This window comes from Schistocerca gregaria, chromosome 8, assembly GCF_023897955.1.
Source record: "Schistocerca gregaria isolate iqSchGreg1 chromosome 8, iqSchGreg1.2, whole genome shotgun sequence".
In the NCBI taxonomy this organism is placed as follows: Eukaryota; Metazoa; Arthropoda; class Insecta; order Orthoptera; family Acrididae; genus Schistocerca; species Schistocerca gregaria.
In genome coordinates, this window is record NC_064927.1 from 379,130,941 (window position 1) to 379,153,312 (window position 22,372).

At 40.7% G+C, this 22,372-nt stretch overlaps 1 protein-coding gene across 2 annotated transcripts in view; it reads right to left on the reverse strand.

Annotated features, from left to right (window-relative positions):
- Nucleotides 1-22,040, reverse strand: part of LOC126284746 (pacifastin-like protease inhibitor cvp4) — a 111,644-nt gene extending 89,604 nt beyond the window's left edge. For both annotated transcript variants that reach the window (XM_049983888.1, XM_049983887.1), the window contains exon 1: nt 21,913-22,040. In XM_049983888.1, the coding sequence (XP_049839845.1) occupies nt 21,913-22,030 (118 nt within the window). In that variant the 5' untranslated portion in view covers nt 22,031-22,040. The remainder of the gene's footprint in view (nt 1-21,912) is intronic.
- Between the last annotated feature and the right edge of the window lie 332 nt (nt 22,041-22,372).

The window sequence follows — 22,372 nt, forward strand, 5'->3', positions numbered from 1 at the left end:
TACGGAAAACAATTGCAGTCAATTAGATTCCAGGCCGAAGACATGTCTGGAGACGTCCCGGACAGCAGTAGGGCACCATCCTCACTGTTGGCCTCCATACAGCATGACAACCGAGAGTCATGGACTGGGCTGCGATGTCTTCTATTGTCATCCACTGCACGATTACAGCACAGCGGTACGTCGACGATATTCTGCACCCCGTTTTGTTGTCCTTCATGGCGAGCCGTCCTGGGCTTATATTTCAGCAAGATGCTGCCCGTCCGCAAACGGCGAAGGTTTCTGTTGCTTGTCCTAGTAATTCTCAGATTAGATTAGATTAGATTAATTATTCATTCCGTAGACCCATAAAAGAGGGAATCCTGGGTGTGGAACGTGTCAGATAAACACATTACAAAAATGTAATTAGAAAAACTTGAGTTTCATTAATTTTAATGATCGTCAGTTAATAAACAGTAAAATTATGTACATGAATTAAATTTAAACTTCTAATATTTACAGGTTTAATACTTACATCTGCTTTCATTATATCCATCATTCAGACATTTGCTAGTTTCCTCGCTATTACAACCAAGTATCGACAAAAATTAAAGTAAATTATTCATTTCAGTGATCCTCAGTTATGAACAGTCAGATTATGTACAAGATATAAAATTAAACTTCCACTATTTACAGACTTAAGACTTACATCTGCTGTCCATACATCCATCATTCACACAGTGGGTAGTTACTTGGCTGTTACAACCAAGTATTGTCAAAAATTAAAGTATAATAAATTTTCATTAAAATGGTCTACTGCACTTGTTGAGAAACTCTTGGATGGAATAGAAGGAGTTGGCCACCAAAAATTCTTTTAAATTATATTTAAATTGTGCCTTGTCTGAAACTAAACTCTTAATGGTTTGCTGGTAACTTATTGAAAATATGCGTTGCTGAATACTGAACTCCTTTCTGGGCAAGAGTAAGTGATTTTAAATCTTCATGTATATTGTTCTTATTCCTAGTGTTGATACTGTGTACTAAGCAATTAGTTGGAAAAAGAGATTATTATTTATAACAAACTTCATTAAGGAATAAATATACTGACAAGCTGTGGTCAGCAACGTCATCGAAACTCTCCCCAGTTGAGAACGTTTGATCATTAAGGGCAGGACTCTCCATCCAGCTCAGGATTTTGGCCATCTAACATGCCGTTAGGACAGAATTTTGCACAAAATCCCTCAGGAGGACATCCTACAACACCATCAGTCAATACCAAGCCAAGTAACTACATGCTTGAGGACCAGAGGTGGACCAACTCCTTACTGACTTGCTCAATTTGTGAAGCACTTTCTCTTAAATAAATCATCAATTTTTTCTGAAATTGTAATAATTTTGATCGTCTGTACAAGTAAATCACATCCTCCAATTTTCGATTCGGAAAATTCCTTCGGCGTGTATAATTTTGTCTTACAGTCCACATTGCTTTGCAAGGATTTTACAACTTTATGAAGTGCATTTCAATAACAAAAACGAAGTGATTTCTAGCCTTTATTTTCAAATACAATAATTGAGGGAAAAAAATTAAGTTTGACAACAAGGCGTTCACACTATACTGCTAGTTCAGCCTGTCAGTTAAATACACTCATCGATATCTAAGAGAAACGTTGATATTCGCTGCGTGTATGAGAGCTTGAAGTTGTTCTCTCACTGAGAGCTGCATTTCATTGTTCGACCACCACAAGCACACCTCGGCGCAGGAGCAGGTGGGCAGGAAGAGTGCTGGTAATTAATCAGTTCCGTTGGTCAGTACAAAGTAGGAAAATGTTCAGATTTCCTCCTATATTCGTCGGTGCTCGACTACACTACTAGTTCAGTTGTATAAAAACACGCAACAACAGCTCGCGGTGTTGTTGGTTCAAATGGCTCTGAGCACTATGGGACTTAACATCTGAGGTCATCAGTCTCCTAGAACTTAGAAATACTTAAACCTGACTAACCTAAGGACATCACTCACATCCGTGCCCGAGGCAGGATTCGAACCTGCGACAGTAGCGGTCGTGCGGTTCCGGACTGAAGCTCCTAGAACCGCTCGGCAACAGCGGCCGGCGCGAGTAGTTGTATTCGTAGTATAAATGAAATGAATATTGTACACTTCACCATACAAACAAAACAAACGTCACTTCCCATATGAGACTATCTGCACTTATTTAAGCTCCATTTCTCATTTATTTGTCCTTTCAAATGCCAGACTAATAATTAATGAAACTGTTGACCCAACAATCGTGAACATGTTGAATAGTACAGATGAATGGATACTAATTTTAATGATTAATGGAAACCACCTGAGCTGCATTATTAGCTACACATTTATATTCTTAGTTCCGGTTTGGTTGCCGACTTGTGCTGAACTCATGATGTACACTGAGGTGTCAAAAGCCACGGGATACCTCCTAACATCGTGTCGGACTCCCTTTTGTCCAGCGCAGGGGTGCTACTCGACGTGGCATGGACTTAACAAGTCGTTGCAAGTGCTCTGCAGAAATATGGAGCCATGTAGCCTCTATAGTTGCCCAAAATTGTTAAAATGTTGCCTGTGCAGGGTTTTGTACACGAACTGACCTCTCGATTATGTCTCATTAATGTCCGATTGGAGTCATGTCGGACGATCTGGGTGGCCAAATCATTCGCACGAATTGCCCAGAATGTTCTTCGAACCAATCAAATACAGTTATTCCCTGTTGACATGGCGCATTATCATGCACAAAATTTCCATCGCTGTTTGGGAACATGAAGTCCTTGAATGACTGCAAATGGTCTCCAACTAGGCGAACCTAAACATTTACAGTCAATAATTGTTTCGGTTGGACCAGAGGACCCAATCCATTCTATGTAAACACAGCACCACCAGCTTTCTCAGTGCCTCGTCGACAACTTGCGCCCATGGCTTAGTAGGGTCTGCACCGCAATCGAACCCTATCACCAGCTGTTATCAACTGAAATCGGGACTAATCTGAGCAGGCCACGGTTTTCGAACCGTCCAGGGTCCCACCGATACGGTCACGAGCCCAGGAGAGGCGCTGCAGAGTATGTCGTGTTGTTATCAAAGCCATTCGCGTAGGTCGTCTGGTGCCATATTCCATTAACGCTAGATTTCGCCACATTGTCGTAACGGATGCGCTCCTTTCTGCCGTTATTTCAAGCAGTATTGCTTGTCTGTTAGCACTGAGAGCTCTGCACAAACGTCACTGCAGTCGGTCATTAAGTGAAGGCGGTCGGCCGTTTCGTTGCCGTGGTCGGAGGTAATGCCTGTAGTTTGGTATTTTCACGACACTCTTCACACTTTGGATCTCGAAATATTGAATTCTCTAACAATTTCCGAAATGAAATGCCCCACTCGTCTTACTCTAACTACCATTCCGCCTTCAAATCAAAGTCTTTTAATTACTGTCGTGCAGCCGTAATCAGGTAGGAAACGTTTTCTCATGACTCACCTGAGCACAGATGACAGCTCCGCCAATGCACTACACTTTAATACCTTGTGTAAGCGAGCTACCACTAACTGTATATCTCTATATCGCTATCCCATGACTTTTGTCTGTTTGTGGAACATAATGCTAAATATCAAATCCAGAAGAAAAGACCACAAACTATCAGTTGACTGCTGGTGGAAGTATGGCGATCAGTCACGGCATGCTGCGTACATGAGACACTAGAATCTAGGATGTGTAGCATGCATAACACCACTTTCTCCATGCTCTACTATTGGCACTACACACGATGGCAGGTAACGAGCTCCAGGCATTCGCCAAATCAGACCCTTCCACCGGATTCCCAAGGAATCATCTCTCCAAATCAATCGTCTTCAGGGATTCACCTCAAGCGTCGATTAGTACTGACTACAGAAAGTGCGAAATGCTAATTAAATCAACGCCCTAAGCTGTCGACAGGCGCTGATATACGTCAACAGGGACAGTTAAAAATGTGTGCCGCGAACCCAGGATCTCCTGCTTGCATGGCAGACGCTTTATCCATATGAGCCACCGAGGGCACAGAGAATAGTGCGACTGCAGGAATTTACCCCTTGCTCGGTCTCCGTGAGACCTACATTCCCAACTTAATGTCCACACGCTATTTCGTTGTGACCCCGCCCATTACTCTCATTACTCGTGTCAGACAACCTTACCGAGCCCTGTAAGAGTTCGGGCCATGCGTGTGCATCCAGCACAGAAGAAGAAGATCAATGGCCGGTTAGCCTTTACTATATGAAGCTGGTATGTGTTCTTTCGGATTGGGAGGGAGGAGGGGGGAGGGGCACTACGAATGTAGTGTGTGGACATTAAGTTGGGAGTCTGGGTCTCACGGGGAGCATGCAAGGGGTAAATACCTGCAGTAGCACTATCCTCTGTGCCATCGGTGGCTCAGATGGATAGAGCGTCTGCCATGTAAGCAGGGGATCACGGGTTCGAGTGCCGATAGGGGCACGCATTTTCAACTATCCCCGTTGATGTATATCAACGCTTGTCGACAGCTTAGGGTCTTGATTTAATTATCATTTCATTCTAAGAGAGCTGCATGGTCAGCAATGGTATCTGTTTTTTCGCACATGTCCGAAAGAACATCATACTATCTTCACGCAGAAAGTGTGTCTTACGAGGAACTAGTTGATCATTCTACCACATTCTTCTCAACTCCCTGCATACAGTCATTGCGCTGGCTGAATTGCTGGCAGCGCTTTGGAACTTATGAGTGATTCCTTCCGCTGTTTTTTTCATAACCACTCTCCGTGTCCTTCAGAACAAGAGATCTGTCTGGTCTTGGTTCAGCTGAGGTCTCCTGTCCGACCTATCCTGTGGTTAACTGCTTCCCTACTGACAACGCAGTGCTCCCCACATCCTTTCCAACTGGCGGGTCCTCCTGCCATGACATCTAGAGCACCGGCCTTCCTTCCGTAGCTATTTCTGTGTACTTTTCACCAGATAGTGCATTAGTAATAAAATTGGTGTTTCAGTTTCCATAGTCTCTGCAACAAATTTTCTTTTTGATCGCCATCTCACTCGCACAAAAAGAACGTCTGATTTAAAACGCTTTCTGATGTTGAGTCACAGGAAATTGTTGGAGAGTCTCGGAAACCTGTCCTGTGAATGGGACTGTGAAGTTGCTGTGATGGTAGAGCTTTTTTTATGGTAGAATCTAGATGTTGTTGTTGTGGTCTTCAGTCCCGAGACTGGTTTGATGCAGCTCTCCATGCTACTCTATCCTGTGCAAGCTTCTTCATCTCCCAGTACCTACTGCAACCTACATCCTTCTGAATCTGCTTGATGTATTCATCTTTTGGTCTCCCTCTACGATTTTTACCCTCCACGCTGCCCTCCAATACTAAATTGGTGATCCCTTGATGGTTACAACATGTCCTATCAACCGATCCCTTCTTCTAGTCAAGTTATGCCACAAACTTCTCTTTTCCTCAATCCTATTCAACACATCCTCATTAGTTATGTGATCTACCCATCTAATCTTCAGTATTCTTCTGTAGCACCACATATCGAAAGCTTCTATTCTCTTCTTGTCCAAACTATTTATCATCCATGTTTCACTTCCATACATGGCTACACTCCATACAAATACTTTCAGAAACGACTTCCTCACACTTTAAATCTATACTCAGTGTTAACAAATTTCTTCAGAAACGCTTTCCTTCCCTTTGCCAGTCTACATTTTATATCCTCTCTACTTCTACCATCATCAGTTATTTTGCTCCCTAAATAGGAAAACCCCTTTACTACTTTAAGTGTCTCATTTCCTAATCTAATACCCTCAACATCACCCGACGTAATTCGACTACATTCCAATAGCCTTGTTTTGCTTTTGTTGATGTTCATCTTATATCCTCCTTTCAAGACACTATCCATTCCGTTCAACTGCTCTTCCAAGTCCTTTGCTGTCTCTGACATAATTACAATGTCATCGGCCAACCTCAAAGTTTTTATTTCTTGTCCATGGATTTTAATATCTACTCCGAATTTTTCTTTTGTTTCCTTCACTCCTTGCTCAATATACAGATTGAATAACATTGGAGAGAGGCTACAACCCTGTCTCACTTCCTTCCCAACCACTGCTTCCCTTTCATGCCCCTCAACTCTTATAACTGCCATTTGGTTTCTGTACAAATTGTAAATATCCTTTCGCTCCCTGTATTTTACCCCTGCCACCTTCAGAATTTGAAAGAGAGTGTTCCAGTCAACATTGTCAAAAGCTTTCTCTAAGTCTACAAATGCTAGAAACGTAGGTTTGCCCTTCCTTAATCTAGCTTCTAAGATAAGCCGCAGGGTCAGTATTGCCTCACGTGTTCCAATATTTCTACGGAATCCAAACTGATCTTCCCAGAGGTCGGCTTCTACTAGCTTTCCATTCGTCTGTAAGGAATTCGCGTTAGTAGTTTGCAGCCGTGACTTATTAAACTGATAGTTCGGTAATTTTCACATCTGTCAACATCTGCTTTCTTTGGGATTGGTATTATTATATTCTTCCTGAAGTCTGAGGGTATTTCGCCTGTCTCATACATATCCCCCTTTTATTTCTGGTAGGCAGTCATCTGACTGGTTTCAGTCAGGGGCCTGCCATGACTTATCCTCCCGTACCTAACACTTTTTCTCAGACTAGCACTTACAAAATCCTCAATTTTTTGTTTATTTACTTCAGTCTCTGTCTACAGCTTGTGAAGGTACAGCCATCAGCGACAGATAAACTTTTCTGTTCTATTTTGTGTCATCCCTTCGGTTTCTTGTACTAAGTATTAACGTCTTTGATGATGAAGCATAGCTGTGTTTGGTAAAATGTTAAAGTGCAGCTGCAATTAATTTATTTTTCTTTAATGGATAAATATGTTTTCTTATTATTACTTGAATATGGAAAGAATTTAAATTATTTTGTTTATTTTATATGTATTTCTAATATTATTTATTTATTTCATTAAAAGTACAAAGTAACCCACCGCCTTGATATGTAAGGTGGGTCGGATGCTTCTAAATCCAACAGCAAACACTTCTCATTATTACAATCTTATTGGTACGCAGTTGTTAACGCTATTATAAAGAACATAATATATAAAAAATTCTCTACGGTTACAGTGAACTAAGTGCTTAACAATTATTCTATATAAATTGTTTCTGCCTAGTTGTTGAGAATGTAATTTATATGATGCAAATGTCAAAGAAAAATAAAAAAAGTAACGAATACAATAAGTGTGGTGAAAATGATTTGCGATATGCAGAGGGAAGTGATATACTGTATCTGGATGTGTGATATAGTATATATAGCATGTTGGTTGGTAATGGCCTATTTCTACCTATTTCAGGTGAGAAGTTCTCGGTAGAACCTCGAGCTATTCTCAACTGAAATGGTTTGTGCTTTGTAATATTAACTGCAATGTGAAGAACTGCCATGTAAATCACAGACGCGAAATCACAGAGAGCGATACAGAGAGCTGACTTAAGTTCGCGATCGCGGTAGCCATATTCGCCGTGACGAACAGTTATATCGCGGTCGGAAATCATCGCGAACGTTGTGTAAAGTACTGGAGCGACACCTAGGTATGTATAACGAGTAATGAACGTGCAAATGCTAAACCTGTGGATTATTACTGATAGTTACTTCTATTGAGCCAGTGGCCTACAGATAAGCTGCACTGCCGTGCGCTCTGCCCAGTTCAAGAGTAGCAGATTTCAGTAGTTCAGATTGTATATCGTTTGTTTCATTATATAACTAGATTATTTCATGTTTGAAGTCATCTATTAGCTTTCAAAGGAACTTTGTTGGCGTACCATGAGTTTTAAGTATTTTTATTTTTATTAAACTCCCTTTTTTTATTAATGCTGCTGCAGTTGCATGTGTTTTACCTTTCGAAAGTAGGTTTACAAACGAGTGTGTAGTGTTTTCTTCAAAGTGAGTTGGCAGGCCTTAGTGTTTTATACGTTGGCGCGCATAAATCCCGGCGTCCGCCATAGAATTAAAGCTGTTTGTTCTTTATTGGTCTAAGCTTCGCGGCGAGGCCAAACTGAGTGTGACAGCTGTCAAACCATGCAGGTTATGTTGAAACACACAGTACTTAAAGTCATGCTACCACACTTTCACGAGTAATAACTTGGTCGTTGGTGATTACCGGGGTAAGTGAACAGATGTATTGTCTAATCCTATAGTGCTTATGGGATTAGTAGCAGAATAGCATGTACTACAGAATTTAGTAATTAGGTTGACTCACCTCCTCCACATCAATTCGCGAGTAAAACGAGTTCTTTTGAACCAAAATAATCAGATAGCAACTGAGTTAGTCTATTTCTAACAAAACATTGTATAAACACATGGTCCATAATCTCACGCAGTACACCCCTGTGAACCTTTGTCTTCACAGACTCCTATAATGAAAGTATTCTCTGATGTCTTATCACACATCCTATAATTCTGTTCTTTCTTTTCTATGGACACCACCTAATTTTCAGTATCTTTCTACAGCACCACATCTGAAAATTTCCCTGTTTTCCCAGTCCTCTATTCAGTTCCATACGATGTCGTGCTCGTCACGTGCACACTCAGTAATTTCTCCCTCAAATTAAGGCCCAAATTCGATACTTCTAGACTTGCTGTAGCAGAACTCCGTAATTTCGTCTGCTTCGTTGTCCACAGTTTTGATATTAAGTATAGCACTAATGTCATTTGCGCTATCTTCACTACTTTTTTGTTTACTCTCAGTGCATTTTCTGCCATTAAACAGGTGCTGCAGTTGTTTCTTACTTTCGTTGAGCGGTGACAATGTAAGCAGCGAATTTTGTCTTTGATCTCATTTTAGCCTGAATTATAATGCCATTCATGAACCCATCCATTATTTTCGTCATTGCTTCTTGTGTGTACAGGTTAAACAAGAGGAGAGGACTGCAACAGTGCCTTACGCCATTATAATGAGAGCACTTCTCTATTCGTCTTACATTTTTACCGTTCTCTCTTGATTCTTGTGCGTATTGTAACATTACCAGTATTTCCATGCAGCTTCATCTTCCGAGAACATCTTACACCATTTTACATTGTCGAACGCTTTTTCTAGACTGGCAAATCGCATGAAAGTGTCTTCACTTTTTTAAAATCTTGCTTCCACTATGAAGCGAACTGGTTTCCTGGTTACTAACTTTTCCTGACGAGAAACTGAGCTTCATCTAAGGGGTCCTTAATTTTCATTTTCATTCTTCCGCATAGTATTCCTGTCAGGAATCTGGATGCGTGAGATGTTAAGTTGACCATGGAATAGTGCATTTATTTAGTTTCTCTTGCTATCATCGAGACTGTGTGGATATTTTTAAGAAACTGAAACTGGAGATCAGAATGTTTTCGTTGTCTGTTGTGCTTTTCGCATTGACGTCCATTTAATCTTTTCGGTGGAAGTCTTGAAACAACTTTCCAGAGAGAGTTTACCAAAATTGCATATTGCAAGAGTTCAATCACCTTGTGAGTAGTGTTCGTAAATTAAAGCTGTCATTCCATACATACCCATATGCGGTTGATCACTTACTTTCGATCCATCAGCAAATATTTGAATTACTTGTTGCCACCACGGCATTGCGCAATTGTCGTACATATTTATTGAGGTAGGACGGTTTGTATTTGGGGAGCAGACGGATGTTGCAGGTAGTGAATAGCTGAGGAAAAAGAATTTGGAAGTGTTGCTTTGTTTCGTAAACTAGTTAGTAAGAAAACTTTAGAAGTTAAGCGGCGGAGGAAACTATTTGTCAAGACTCTGGTCATTAAAGTGCAACACCGAGAAGGATAGGAAATAATATCCTGGAGACGTTTCAATAGGGCATAGCAAGAGGCTGTACTAACTCAGAAATGTAATGATTTCTGTCGAAATTTTCGGCAATGCCAACAAGAGGTGATCGTGTTATTACGTAGTCGTACCGGAGTAACGACTGATGATTATCGTCTCAAGTAGGCAACCGTATATTGTAATCATCTTGATATAATATTCCAATTGACCAACTGACTGCCATCTTCACTTCTGTATTCTGATGCACATTCTCACTGGAGCTGAGCTTCCAACAGAACCGGTGGCTCCTACGTACACCCCGGCCCTCCCACCGTGCGTGCGTGAGCAACAGCGCTGCTGCCCTCAAGCACAAGAGAACAAGTAGTACACTAGTGGGAGAAACAGGCAAAACTATATATCACTAGCAGAACACTAATTAAAAGGGCCAGCCGGCCGAAATAAAGATCGCTGTAGTTTAATATCGCACAAAATAGGATTCCATGTCTTACTTAAACAGAAACCGTTATCCCATCAGTAATATTGTCAAATAATCAAATTTCAATAGATTTCTTTAGACCACATTCACAGCAGCAGTAACGAGAAGCGATCTGATTATTCGACATCTTATGTCCCTCCTTACGACAGTGTTCTTTCACTGTGGATTTCTCTGACTCGAGCAAAGGAGCAGAGGATGACTTGGGGCTGATGAAACCTGGAGTATACAAAATACCTTGTCATTGCGGGATCACGTATATTGACCTAACAATCTGTACTATTTAGTACCGATGTGTAGATTACCATCGTCACACTCATTTGATCGAGCCAGAGAAATCCACTGTGGCAGAACACTGTCGTAAGTAGGAACGTAAGATACTGTACACTGGGGTAAAGTCTTGGAATGACGATACGCACGTATGCAGATGACAGTAGTATAGTGTACACAAGGTGTAAAAGGGCAGCGTATTGGTGGAGCTGTCATTTGGCCTCACGTGATTCATGTGAAATGGTTCCCAACGTGATTATGGCCGCACGACAGTAATTAACAGACTTTGAATGGGAAACAGGGGTTGGAGCTAGATGCCTATGACATTTCATTTCGGTAATCGTCAGGGAATTCAATACTCCGAGACCCACAGTGCCAAGAGTGTGCCGAGAATACCAAATTTCAGGCATCACCTCTCATCATGGACAACGCAGTGGCCGATGACTTTCACTTAACGACCGAGAGCAGCAGCGTTTGCATAGTTTTCAGTCTAACAGGAAAGCAACACTGCGTGAAATAACCGCAGAAATCAACGTGGGACGTACGACGAACGTATGCGTTACGGTAGTGCGGTGAAATGTGGCTTTAATGGGTTACAGTAGCAGACAACCGACGCGAGTGCCTTTGCTAACAACATGACACCGCCTGCGGCGCTCTCTTGGGCTCGTGACCATATCAGTTGGACCCTAGACATCTGAGAGACCATGGCCTGGTCAGATGAGTCCTGAATTCGGATGGTAAGAGTTGATGGTGAGGTTCAGGGGTGGTGCAGACCCCACGAAGCCATGCACAAAAGTTGTCAACAAGGCACTGTGCAACCTGGTGTGGCTCCACAGTGGTGTGGCCAACATTTACATGGAACGGAATGTATCCTTTGGGCCTACCGAACAGATCGTGGCTGGAAATGATTATGTTTGGCTACTTGGAGATCGTGTGCAGCCATTTATGGACTTCACATTCCAAGACAACGATGGAACTCTTGTGGATGACAGTGCGTCATGTCACTGGACCACAATTGTTCGCGATTGGTTTGATGAACATTCTGGACAATTGGAGCGAATGATTTGCCCAGCCAATTCACCTGACATGAATCCAGTCGAACATTCATGGGACATAATCGAGAGGTCAAGGAGCTCTTACACGATATTAACAGGTATCCCATGACTTTTGTCACCTCAGTGTATAAAGAGCCACAAATATTTACTCCTGTTTCCAGCTGCTGGTAAAATGTTCTAAAGCAGGCAATTAAAATCCAATTAGCTGATAACATTATTAATAAAGATAATGTTTTACCTTTAAGTAAGAGATTGAGTCCGATTTTATCTGATATTAGACAACAATAGTCTTCATTTCGACCAGCTGTCAAATATGGAAGAAATCTAACGTCATACACATCATTTCGTGCTTGGCTCATGTGTTGAGAAAAGGTGTTCGGTAATTGGAACAGTAGCTAACTAGGAAAAGACGGAAACATCGAGAGTGTAAGATAATACATCGGCCATACTCCAAGAAAGTCCGTCCATTCTGCGCCAGAGAGTCAGTGTTACCGTGTTAAACAGGACGCAGAGTATCGCCAAAGTTTGCAATTGTTTGCATACAGATTGCAACTGTAAATGTGTTAGAGCCAAATGATAAACCAGCAGAAATAGGTTCACAGTTATCATGCTGGAAAAAAGCCAATGGATGAAACATCCCTTATCTCAAATTATTTCTGTAATGAGACAACCTTTCATCTTTCTCAGAGACTGATCATACAAATTGTGAGAATCTGGGAGTCAGAAACCGGTTTATGACTGAAAGGTGAGCGACATAGCCCAAAGGCGAAGATGCCGGGAGTCAGAAACCAGTGTGCGACTGAAAACTGACTGACATAGTCCAAAGGTAAAGATGTGATTTGTCATTATGTGTAATCACATAAGTAGGAGGGCAATGCCAATTCTGGGACAAATATGACATTGGGTGCTGAGTGACTGACCCCAAACACAATGCTTCAACAATGACCTTGAACCATCAGCTTTGCATTGAATGCATGACATCATCATGCGCTTCCCTCTCCTCCAGTCACAGCCCAGTATTTTGACTGGACAATAAAATGAAATAGTCAATCAATATCCAATATTTTACCAAATATTAAAACAGATCATTCGTTGCACCACAGAAACATATCATGCAAAAACATAACATTTTCTTAAAAGCGTCTTCATACGTGCACGAGAGTGCAGCAATAAGAAACAAAGGAAACAGCTCAATAAAATGCATCTGTTAAATCCAAACGTAATGCATCGCCCACTGGAAAGTATTTCCAGTGGAACGAAATACTTTACATTAGTATGCAGAAACGGAATGCTACTTGTTAGTCTAAGTACAGGGCAATGAACAGAAGTTTTTAGTAGACAGAGGTCTACGTGTGTCAGTCATTAGTATGGACCTCTTAACAAGGAAGAGACTTAGGTTTTCACAGTTCAGATTATGCAGGATGGCTGCCGATGATGGACAAATGCCCGTTGCCAGTGACATCTGTCACACCATAGTATATTCACAGATAATAGTGCTCCAGTTTACAGGAAGCTGTATTGTGTACCAAAGCACCTGCAACCACTGATGGAGAAATTCACTTATCAACAACAGGTAGAAGCAATAACAGAACATAGTGATAGTCCATGCAATTCAAACATCGTCATCATTCGAAAAAAGGTCACTTGATTGTAGTAGGATGTATAGATTCCGTAACAATCACCAATACTAAAACACATAAACCATTACTGTAACATACCCAATCGCCAATATTACTGAGACCACTGCAGATATTTTTCAACCTTGGATCTAAGAAGTATATATCACTAGCTAGAAGTGATTCTAAAACTGACTTCACAGCACCATATGCTAATTATCAGTAACGCAGAATACCATTTGGCCTCAAAAACATGCCAATTGCATTTCAAAGACTGTAGATTGGGTACTTCATGGACTAAAACGGAAGATATATATGATGTACGTGAATAATGTCATTGTATTTTCAAAAGATATAGAACAACATATAACAAATTTGGAATTAGTGTGTAATATGCGACAAGCAGCACTTGTGACATTCAGTGTAGAGAAATGTCATTTTGCATGGACGGAAGTTATGATGGGAATTTAGTTAGTGGGGAAGATGTGAAAACTGATCTTCATTTATTATGAGCAGTCTGTGACATCATAACACCAAAGAAAACAAAACAACTTCAGTCACTCCTGGAATTATGCAGATATTATAGAAAATTCGTCATTTACGAAAATTACTGAGCATTTAATCCAGTTATTAAGAAAAGGTACAAAATTTTGATGGATGACAGAATACCAAACAGCATTTGAGTCACAGAAAACATTTTTGATATCAGATCCAGTACTGACATTTGCATATTCCAAAAAAGAACCCATCCCTTCTTGTGATACTAGCGATACTGCAGCTGGGTGCATTCTCAGTCAAAATTTAGATGGTAAAGGACATGTAGTCACTTATGAATCTAGACAACTCAGTAAGGCACAATGGAATTACTCCAAGGCAGAAAAGGAGGTGTTAGCAGTCGTTTATCGAATTGCTTACTTCCACTGTTACTTGTATGGACAGAAATTTAATGCCGTAACAGACCATATATCACGAAAATGGTTGTTGAGATTCAAGGATCCTTTTTAGTAGATTGACAAGATAGCCACTGGAATTGCGTGACTTTGTTTAAGATGTAGTTCATAAAACCAGGGATGAGGTATACAAAGGCAGACACTAAGTAGAGTGTGGCTCAATGGCAGAAGGCATAAGCAGCTGACAGAAATTGCCAGGTATTCAGGCCATAGGCGCAGTTTGTGACACACAAGTTTTCTCTGCAGATAGACAAAGTCCATCCCACAAATGGTGGTCTGCGCTTTGTCGATCTGCAGGTGGTTCCAGCAACATTCAGGTATGAAGTTTTGCAACAAGCACATGACCACATGTTAGCAGGGCACTGTGGTGGCAAAACTGTGGAGAGAAGAGTTGTCGAAAATTAATGGTGGGAAATTACGACTCATGATATCGATCAGTATGTAAATTTCTGTGAACATTGTGTACACTGGACTGATCTTAATCACCAGAAAGTCCCACTGTAGAGATTTCCAGAAGCAAGCCAACAGTTTGTAATGACTGAACTGGATATTTTAGGATCATTTAAAAGAATCCCTGCAGGAAATAAGTATATATTAACAATAATATATCATTTATCTTGATAAATGAAATATTAGGAACAGAGTAGCACAACCATTGTAAATGATTTATTGGATCCTTATATTCAGAGTAAAGAGTACCCTAACAACAGATCAGGGTACAATTTCATATCGAATCTAATGAAACAGTTGTGTCATTTCCTTCGAATTTGGAAAATACAGACAAGTGATTTCCAATCACAAGCAAATAGACATACATAATGCGTGCAGAGGACTGTTTCTGAAACGTAAAGCCTTTATGTCAGTAGCCAAAACAACTGGAACACATACACATTCACAATTTAGCATATGGATGTAATGTCCACATGAGGTACCAATCTTCCACCATACTAGGTGATTTATGGCAGAAAGATGCCACCTTCTTTTCGACATGATAAAACACAAGGTTGAAGCTGACAGCGAGCCAATAGAAGAATTTTCAAAATTTTTTGAGAGGTTTCACAAATAGTGAAATGAGCCAGTGGTAAAGCATTAGAACTTTAGGAACAGATTGGACAAAGTGTAGGAAAAGTATCACAATACAGAGTTGGTCTGTGGTTATTGTTAACAAACCTATATATAAATAATGGTAAAACGAACAAGTTTTTAATTAGGTACTAGGCCCATGCCAAGTCAATGAAATGACTTCACCAGTAAACGACAGATTTTAGTTGCTGACAAGAGCACCTGTTATTCATGTGAATGGGCGCTGTCGATGCATTACTGCAAGTCTCATTAGCTACACCAGCATCGAAAAAAGCATATAAAAAGAGACAGTCAAGAGATACACAAAATTCCTTACGAAATCAAGTCATGGGATAAGTAATTATGACCATATTATGGTATCTGTACAGATATATTTGGTGATCTTGCAGCTCTCGAAGAATGAAATTATAATGAAATCTAGACCTTTCGCTGCTTACAGCCGTTGATAAATATCAGTGGGGACCGTTGAAAAATGTGTGCCCCAACCAGGTTCGCGTCCTGGTGGGGCACACGTTTTTCAGCTGTCCCCACTGATATTTATCAACACCTGTAAGCAGCAAAGGTCTAGATTTCATCATAACTTCGTATTTTTATGTTGTTTTTAGGGTTTGTTGTACATTCGTCTTCTTCAAATATTGCTACGAATATATTAGTGTCATACACAATAGAGTTCATAAGTTTGTAATGGGTATTATTGAATAATAAGTAGGGTAGAATTTATTTTATTTTTATTTTTTTGTGTACACACTTTGTTAGAACAGAGTGAGGCAACTGATAAGCAGTTCATTACGTGGTGTGGTAACATGGATATCCAAGAAGGTTATGATATTTCTTATAACCCTTCATTTAGTCAAGGGAGAATAATGAATACAGTTCCGAGCTTTGCATTATTTTATCACATAGCAGTTGGTGAAGTCAGTTTGGATAGAGAAAAACTGCATGCATCTATTCGTTTCCTAGTAGCTCGCATGAACACACGATATCACTGTTTTGCCGTGCACCTGTGTCCAATAGAGTGCGGAACTATAGGCACATAGATACAGGTCAAAACGCAGGAAGTGATAGTAATCTCAGAATAGACGAAGATGAGTGTCCTCATGTCACTAGCAGCGTTACAAGAAAGTCTAAGAGGAAGCTCCATGATTTGTCCAACAAAGTAATACACGGTCATGTGAGGTAAAGTTGTTCTCATTCAAAACAGAGGTATTATACTGATAAAGAGACGTGTTGGTTTCACGACCACATTTTCAGGAACTGGGAGCACACTTGATTTATTCAGTGTCCGCGCAGGAAGTTGTCATTGTAAAATGTTACAAAAATGGAAAACCCACAGGCACAACCAACATAGAATTATGAAGCAGTGGTGTATTGATAGACGATACAACTTGAGATATAGCAAGAGCACAATTTCACCTTCCAGTTATCGTCATCAGTATGACCACAATCAACTTATCACAGCTATTTTGTGCTGGCCAAAGAAATTTCACAAGTGTTACCAGCATAAACCCTAACGTCCACGAAAACACTGCAACCTATTACACCCACTGGAAGAACTGATAACATCACAAGAAGGGTAATTTCCCTCAGAAAAAATATGCTAGCATATTCAACACTACACAGGTAAACATCAGAATAACGAATATAAGCATCATCCCTATTAGTAACTGACAAGTAAAGTCGCTCATCCCTCTGAATCACCAATACAGTTAATACCTGTCGAATGGCTAAATACTACTTATAATGAACAAAAAATGAAAAAGATAATAAGATTCTAAACTTGTATTAGAACACAGAGATTCAACAGAGACAATATGGGATTTGGAAACAAAACAAGAACTTTGTAAATATGCTTTTACAAACATCTAAATTACAACAAATTGTATACTGTGTAATTGTGCATGTAACATATATGTCATGAGGTTGTTCCAGAGGATAACTAAGGAAAACTTTGAGACAGTATTTTTTAAAAGGAGTAGGATACGTTATATCACAGAAAAAATCATGGGCAAAGGCAAAATTTTCTCGAAGTTATCTCCAGCTTGCGTTAAGCCAGCTCAAACCACGTCACTGTTACGTGTAGCAATCAGAATGACAAACAGACTGAGAACTGATACTGCAAATAACTCAACACACCCTGGAAGTTATGGCTTTAACTCGCTCGAGCGAGCGATCGGAATCGTTAATTCAGTAACATGATCTCACTGAGAAGGGATCATAACGTCATTATAACAGCAGTTCACTATGCTGCAAGACTGAGTAGATGCTCCGCAAGAACACCTATCAGACCACTGCCATGGCAGAAAAGCACCAAGCTGAACACTGAAAGCGACTGTTGTGACTATTAGGTGGGGCAAGGATGAGCTCTAACTGAGGATACATGCGGTCATTCTCAGCAGAACATGTCATTGCCTCAGATGTACAGCAACAAACACTCACGTTTCCAAGCCTGTATACTATTCAGTTACAGTGAACCAGATACAGTGCAGACCCTGTGACAAGCTGCTTACCATTCCCCAAGTGACTTCTGCCTTTGAGGTTGCTGCTGCCTCGTACATAAGTAATGGTCGCTATGAACTGTCAACATCTCATCTGCTGATGTGAAGTCTTGAGGACTTCTGTCTCCTGCTTGCTGAGAGCTGAACTTATGATGATTGGCACATCTTCAACCTGTCACTGTATGCAGAAGAGACACTAAAGGCTGCTGCCCCTGACTTCCTTCTGTGAAGAGACATCAGTGTCCATGGACAAACTCTGGTGGGTAGCCATCATCTATGAGGAGAGGTCTAAGCCAGTCTATGATGTAACACGTTTCTACAGGAAGCGACGACAAGACTTGGCCTTCCATAACTGGGGGCCTACTGCAGTGGATTTAGCATGTCCCAGCCAGTGATCCAACTTTGGATTTATTTCAGTTAGCCTTTTGCCTTGGAGGGCAGCCATTTGAGACTAGGGCAGTGCAGCTGCTCTGCCACATACACCTATGTGGGCCTACTGTCACTCTACCCCTCTGCTCTTAAGGTTGGACAGTACTGCCGAGGGCCATCTGCCTCTACTGGAACCATTCCCTGCCCTAAGCTGCAAAGCTGTACCCAAACTGCACACATGCCTGTCATATACTCTGCATGGCAACTTCCTGCCCAGCTGCTAGCTTCACAGCAGCCTGTAGGGGCGTTGCCACCACAGAGTGCCACTATGGGAGTAATGTGGCACTAGGTATCACCAGTCATTGTCCAGGAAACAACACACTGCTCATCTCAACCTTGCACTGTAAAGGTCTTCCACTCCAGGCCTCTGCATTCCACTGCTCATACTCACTGTCAGATTGTGGCTCAAAAACTGTTAGAATACTATTAAAGTTTTGAGTGCCTCCAACAGATGACGTTTACTGTCAGGCTAGGGCACATGTACTGTCAGCTACTGATGTTAGAATACTTTTTGAGTTCTGAACGCATCCAGTATAATACTTTTTAAGTTTTGAACGCATCCAGTATCTGACACCTACTGTCACGTTATGGCACACAGTGTCAGCTGTAGATGCTAGAATACTGTTTGAGTTCTGAAAGCCTATTTCATTGTTTCAACAGCCAACTGTCACTGCCTTGCCTGTTTAGTATACTAGTTACCTGCTTAGTATGTTATCTCAACCAATATGTATTTCTGCATTTATATAACAGTAATACAGGTAATTTAGACTTGCAAATATTTATTTTGAGAGTCCATTGTGCCTAGCACCAATATGATATAAGGATCGAAATACTGTTGAGGGCAGGTACTACTTAACTTGTAAGATAGATCATTAGTGACAATAAGTAACTTGACAAATAATACATAAAAATTGCATGTGGAAATATTCGAACTGTGCGTCTTAAACCAAGTAAGCTACAATGAATGAACTTCACTCATTGCCGAGCAGAGTATAGAGAACATGGTCAACATCAGGGTATAGACTGATTGGTTGTTTCAGCTTAACTAATGGATTTTGATTGACCATTGCATAGTAATGGGTGTTAAAGCGCTAGGCTGTAATTGGGATATATATATATATATATATATATATATATATATATATATATATATATATATATATGTGTGTGTGTGTGTGTGTGTGTGTGTGTGTCAGTGTGAGTTTTGCTGATGAACCAGTGGCAGGTTGCTGCGAAGTTAGGACAGTATCGTACAAATTGATCCTAGGCAAAGCAATGTGTCCATTCTGCTGACAAAGATGTGACAGATTGCTGCTAAAGGCCCTGCTGGGGTACATACTGAATGGATGTTTCGTTTTAATCGTGGAAAATACTGGTTTGATTGGTAGAGCAAAATATGTATATGTATTTTGGCTTAGAAATTTTCTGTTAGGCCTCTTTATAAGAAAGAGTTGTGGCTTCATAAGGAGCCATGTGTGTTCTGCAGTGTTATAGAAGATTCAACTACCATGGGGTACATTTTGACTGGCTTTTTCATTTTAATGACAGGTAAAATCTTGGGCTGCGATAGACTGTTTTAATGGCTCGTGGAGTGCTGGACTGTGATTGGGGAAGATGAGGAGGGGAATGTGAGGGAAGGGGAAGGAATGGTGGGAGGGAGGAGATGGGAGGGGCTTGGCGACATCATACATTCAGTTTGACACTGACAATTCAACGTCATTCATGTCATAATGCATTCATGGTCAACCTGATGGTTCAATGTCGATTCATGAATTCAAGGTCAAGCTAATCGCCCAACATCCAACGTCATTCATAACATCATGAATTCTAGGTCAGTTATTGCATTGACGGTCATATTTGTCCCAGAATCAGCATTGACCTCTACTCACATTATTGCTCAGTATTTCTGCAGTGAAACACCAATACCTGAAAATGTACATTTGCACCTTTTGATGTAATATATGGCACAACTACTGCATTATCCCAAAATGGTGCATCATCATATTGTGGCTTGCGTGTTCATGAGCTCCTAAATAAAACATTTCGACAATGGCGTTTTTGGAAGGGGTGGCCGAATCTCATAGGCAACTTGTTCAGGAAACATTCTTCCCACAACTTCTTTCTGTGAGGTTTTGTTAAGGGAATAGCGTACAGAAGCAAAATACGAGAAGTCATTCACAGGATTACAGCCATCATTTTAACAATTGGGTTCGCTGCAGTGACCATCGCAAGGACGCAAGTACCTTCTGGACGTGCTTTGAGCAATTAATGGTGATCAAATAAAAGTGTTTTAACTGGGGCAAAAAATTTAACACATATCACATTTTATAACACATTTTAGATACTTGTCTTATCTGTCGCATGTGCAACCTTCTACTTTCTCTTTCTCTTTTTCCTGGTCTTTATCCTGCATCCTCAGGAGCTCAGCATGTTAATTATTGGATTTGACATTATTAGTGGTAGAGGGTGAGTGTCACCACTCCTTCACCTCAGAGACGGATTTTTTGTCTGTGTCGAGTGTTAGCCCACGTGAAAGTGTGCGAACATGTTCTAAATGTTCACAAATCGTGTAATGGATGTAGGATGTGGGTACGAACCGGATGTTCACTAAGTGTGCTGTGGGAAATCGCGCAAAAACCACATCCATACGGAGTGGCACACTGGCCCTTGTCGTTATTCTGGTAGTTGATTATATCCTGGACACCCGCGCCTCCCTGAACAATGGAACAGCAGTGCAAAGGCGCACTGCTATCTGGGCTGGTCATATGGATGGGTAATACATTTTTGAACTTGGAAGGGGCTTAATGAATTCCCTGTACATAATTTTCACTCTCTCTCTCTCTCTCTCTCTCTCTCTCTCTCTCTCTCTCTCTCTCTCTCTCTCTGTGTGTGTGTGTGTGTGTGTGTCATGGAGCTTGTGGCATGTGTGTGTGTTCCAGTACAATTCTGGAAGACCTGGTGCAATATCAATCAGACTTGGCCCTTATTATCAGGAAACTCCTAAGTGGAGCTGAAGCACCTCTAGTCTCCCCTATTTGCGAGTATTGTGCATAGCAAAATATTGACACGTAAGTGTAGTTCTGGAATCTTGGGAACAATTTCTTCAGAATTGGTAAGAATATGAGTAACTTTTAAAAAATACATAAACTATCTATGTAAGACACCACAGGGACATTTACGTATGGGGGTGCAGTTGTGAAGTGGTAAATGTGAAATAATCTCTAACAAACTAAATTAGTACAGAATCTATAGTTTTCGGTGTTGCTGACGTGAGAAGTAACAGTCCTGAAGGCGTTCAATCAATGGAGGTGTGGATTTTGATATCAGGGGGTGACATGCATTACATAACTTGGGTACACTTGGAGAAATTTCAACACATGTAACATACAATTTGTCGTTGCACCTGGAGGAAAAAATTATATTTTTCTGTTAAATTAATAGCACAATAAATTTGTAAAATATTTTACCTGAAAAGCAATCGATTGTATTTATATTGATTATATAGAAAAATGTAACTAATTTTTGCGCTGTAAAATGATTCTGTCCTTTTTCACACCTAATACATGTCGGGATAAGTAAGAAACAGAACAAAAGCATGTAATCAGCCGGTTAAAAGAGATCAGTACCTAGCGTAGAACGAACAAAATGGAAATTAGGGAAAGACGAAACATACAGTCACACATACTGAACATGGTCTTAAAATTAATGACAATGATATTAACAGCAATAAGAAATACATAATTTGTACTTACCATTACCATCAAATTTAGAGCCATAGTCATCATCATAATCATCGTCATAATCAGCTGTCCATACTGTCTGTGGGGCTAACAGGGCAACAATACCGATTAGGAGATATACCGTTTCCATGTCTCCTGATGCTGTCAGCAGCCGCCTGCTGTCGTTTGCCTTTATACCCAGGCCGTGAGCCACATAAAACTTCCACTCTTATCTTTCCACAGCCGTGGGCGCTCGTGTCGTCCGAGCGCCAACATAACTTGTTTTACACGAAGGCCATGTGAGTAGCTCCAGATTGCTAACCCAAGGGTCTACACGTGAAACTACAAGCTGCTCTAGGATTTACAATCTGTTGGTTATCACTTCTTTCCCCTCTGGTAGTAGCTTCTTAATTCGAAGTTTTGGCATGAGTTTCAGTCCGTGCGAAACGTTATACTGTATAATAATATTAGGCGAAAGTAGGGGTGGGCGTTG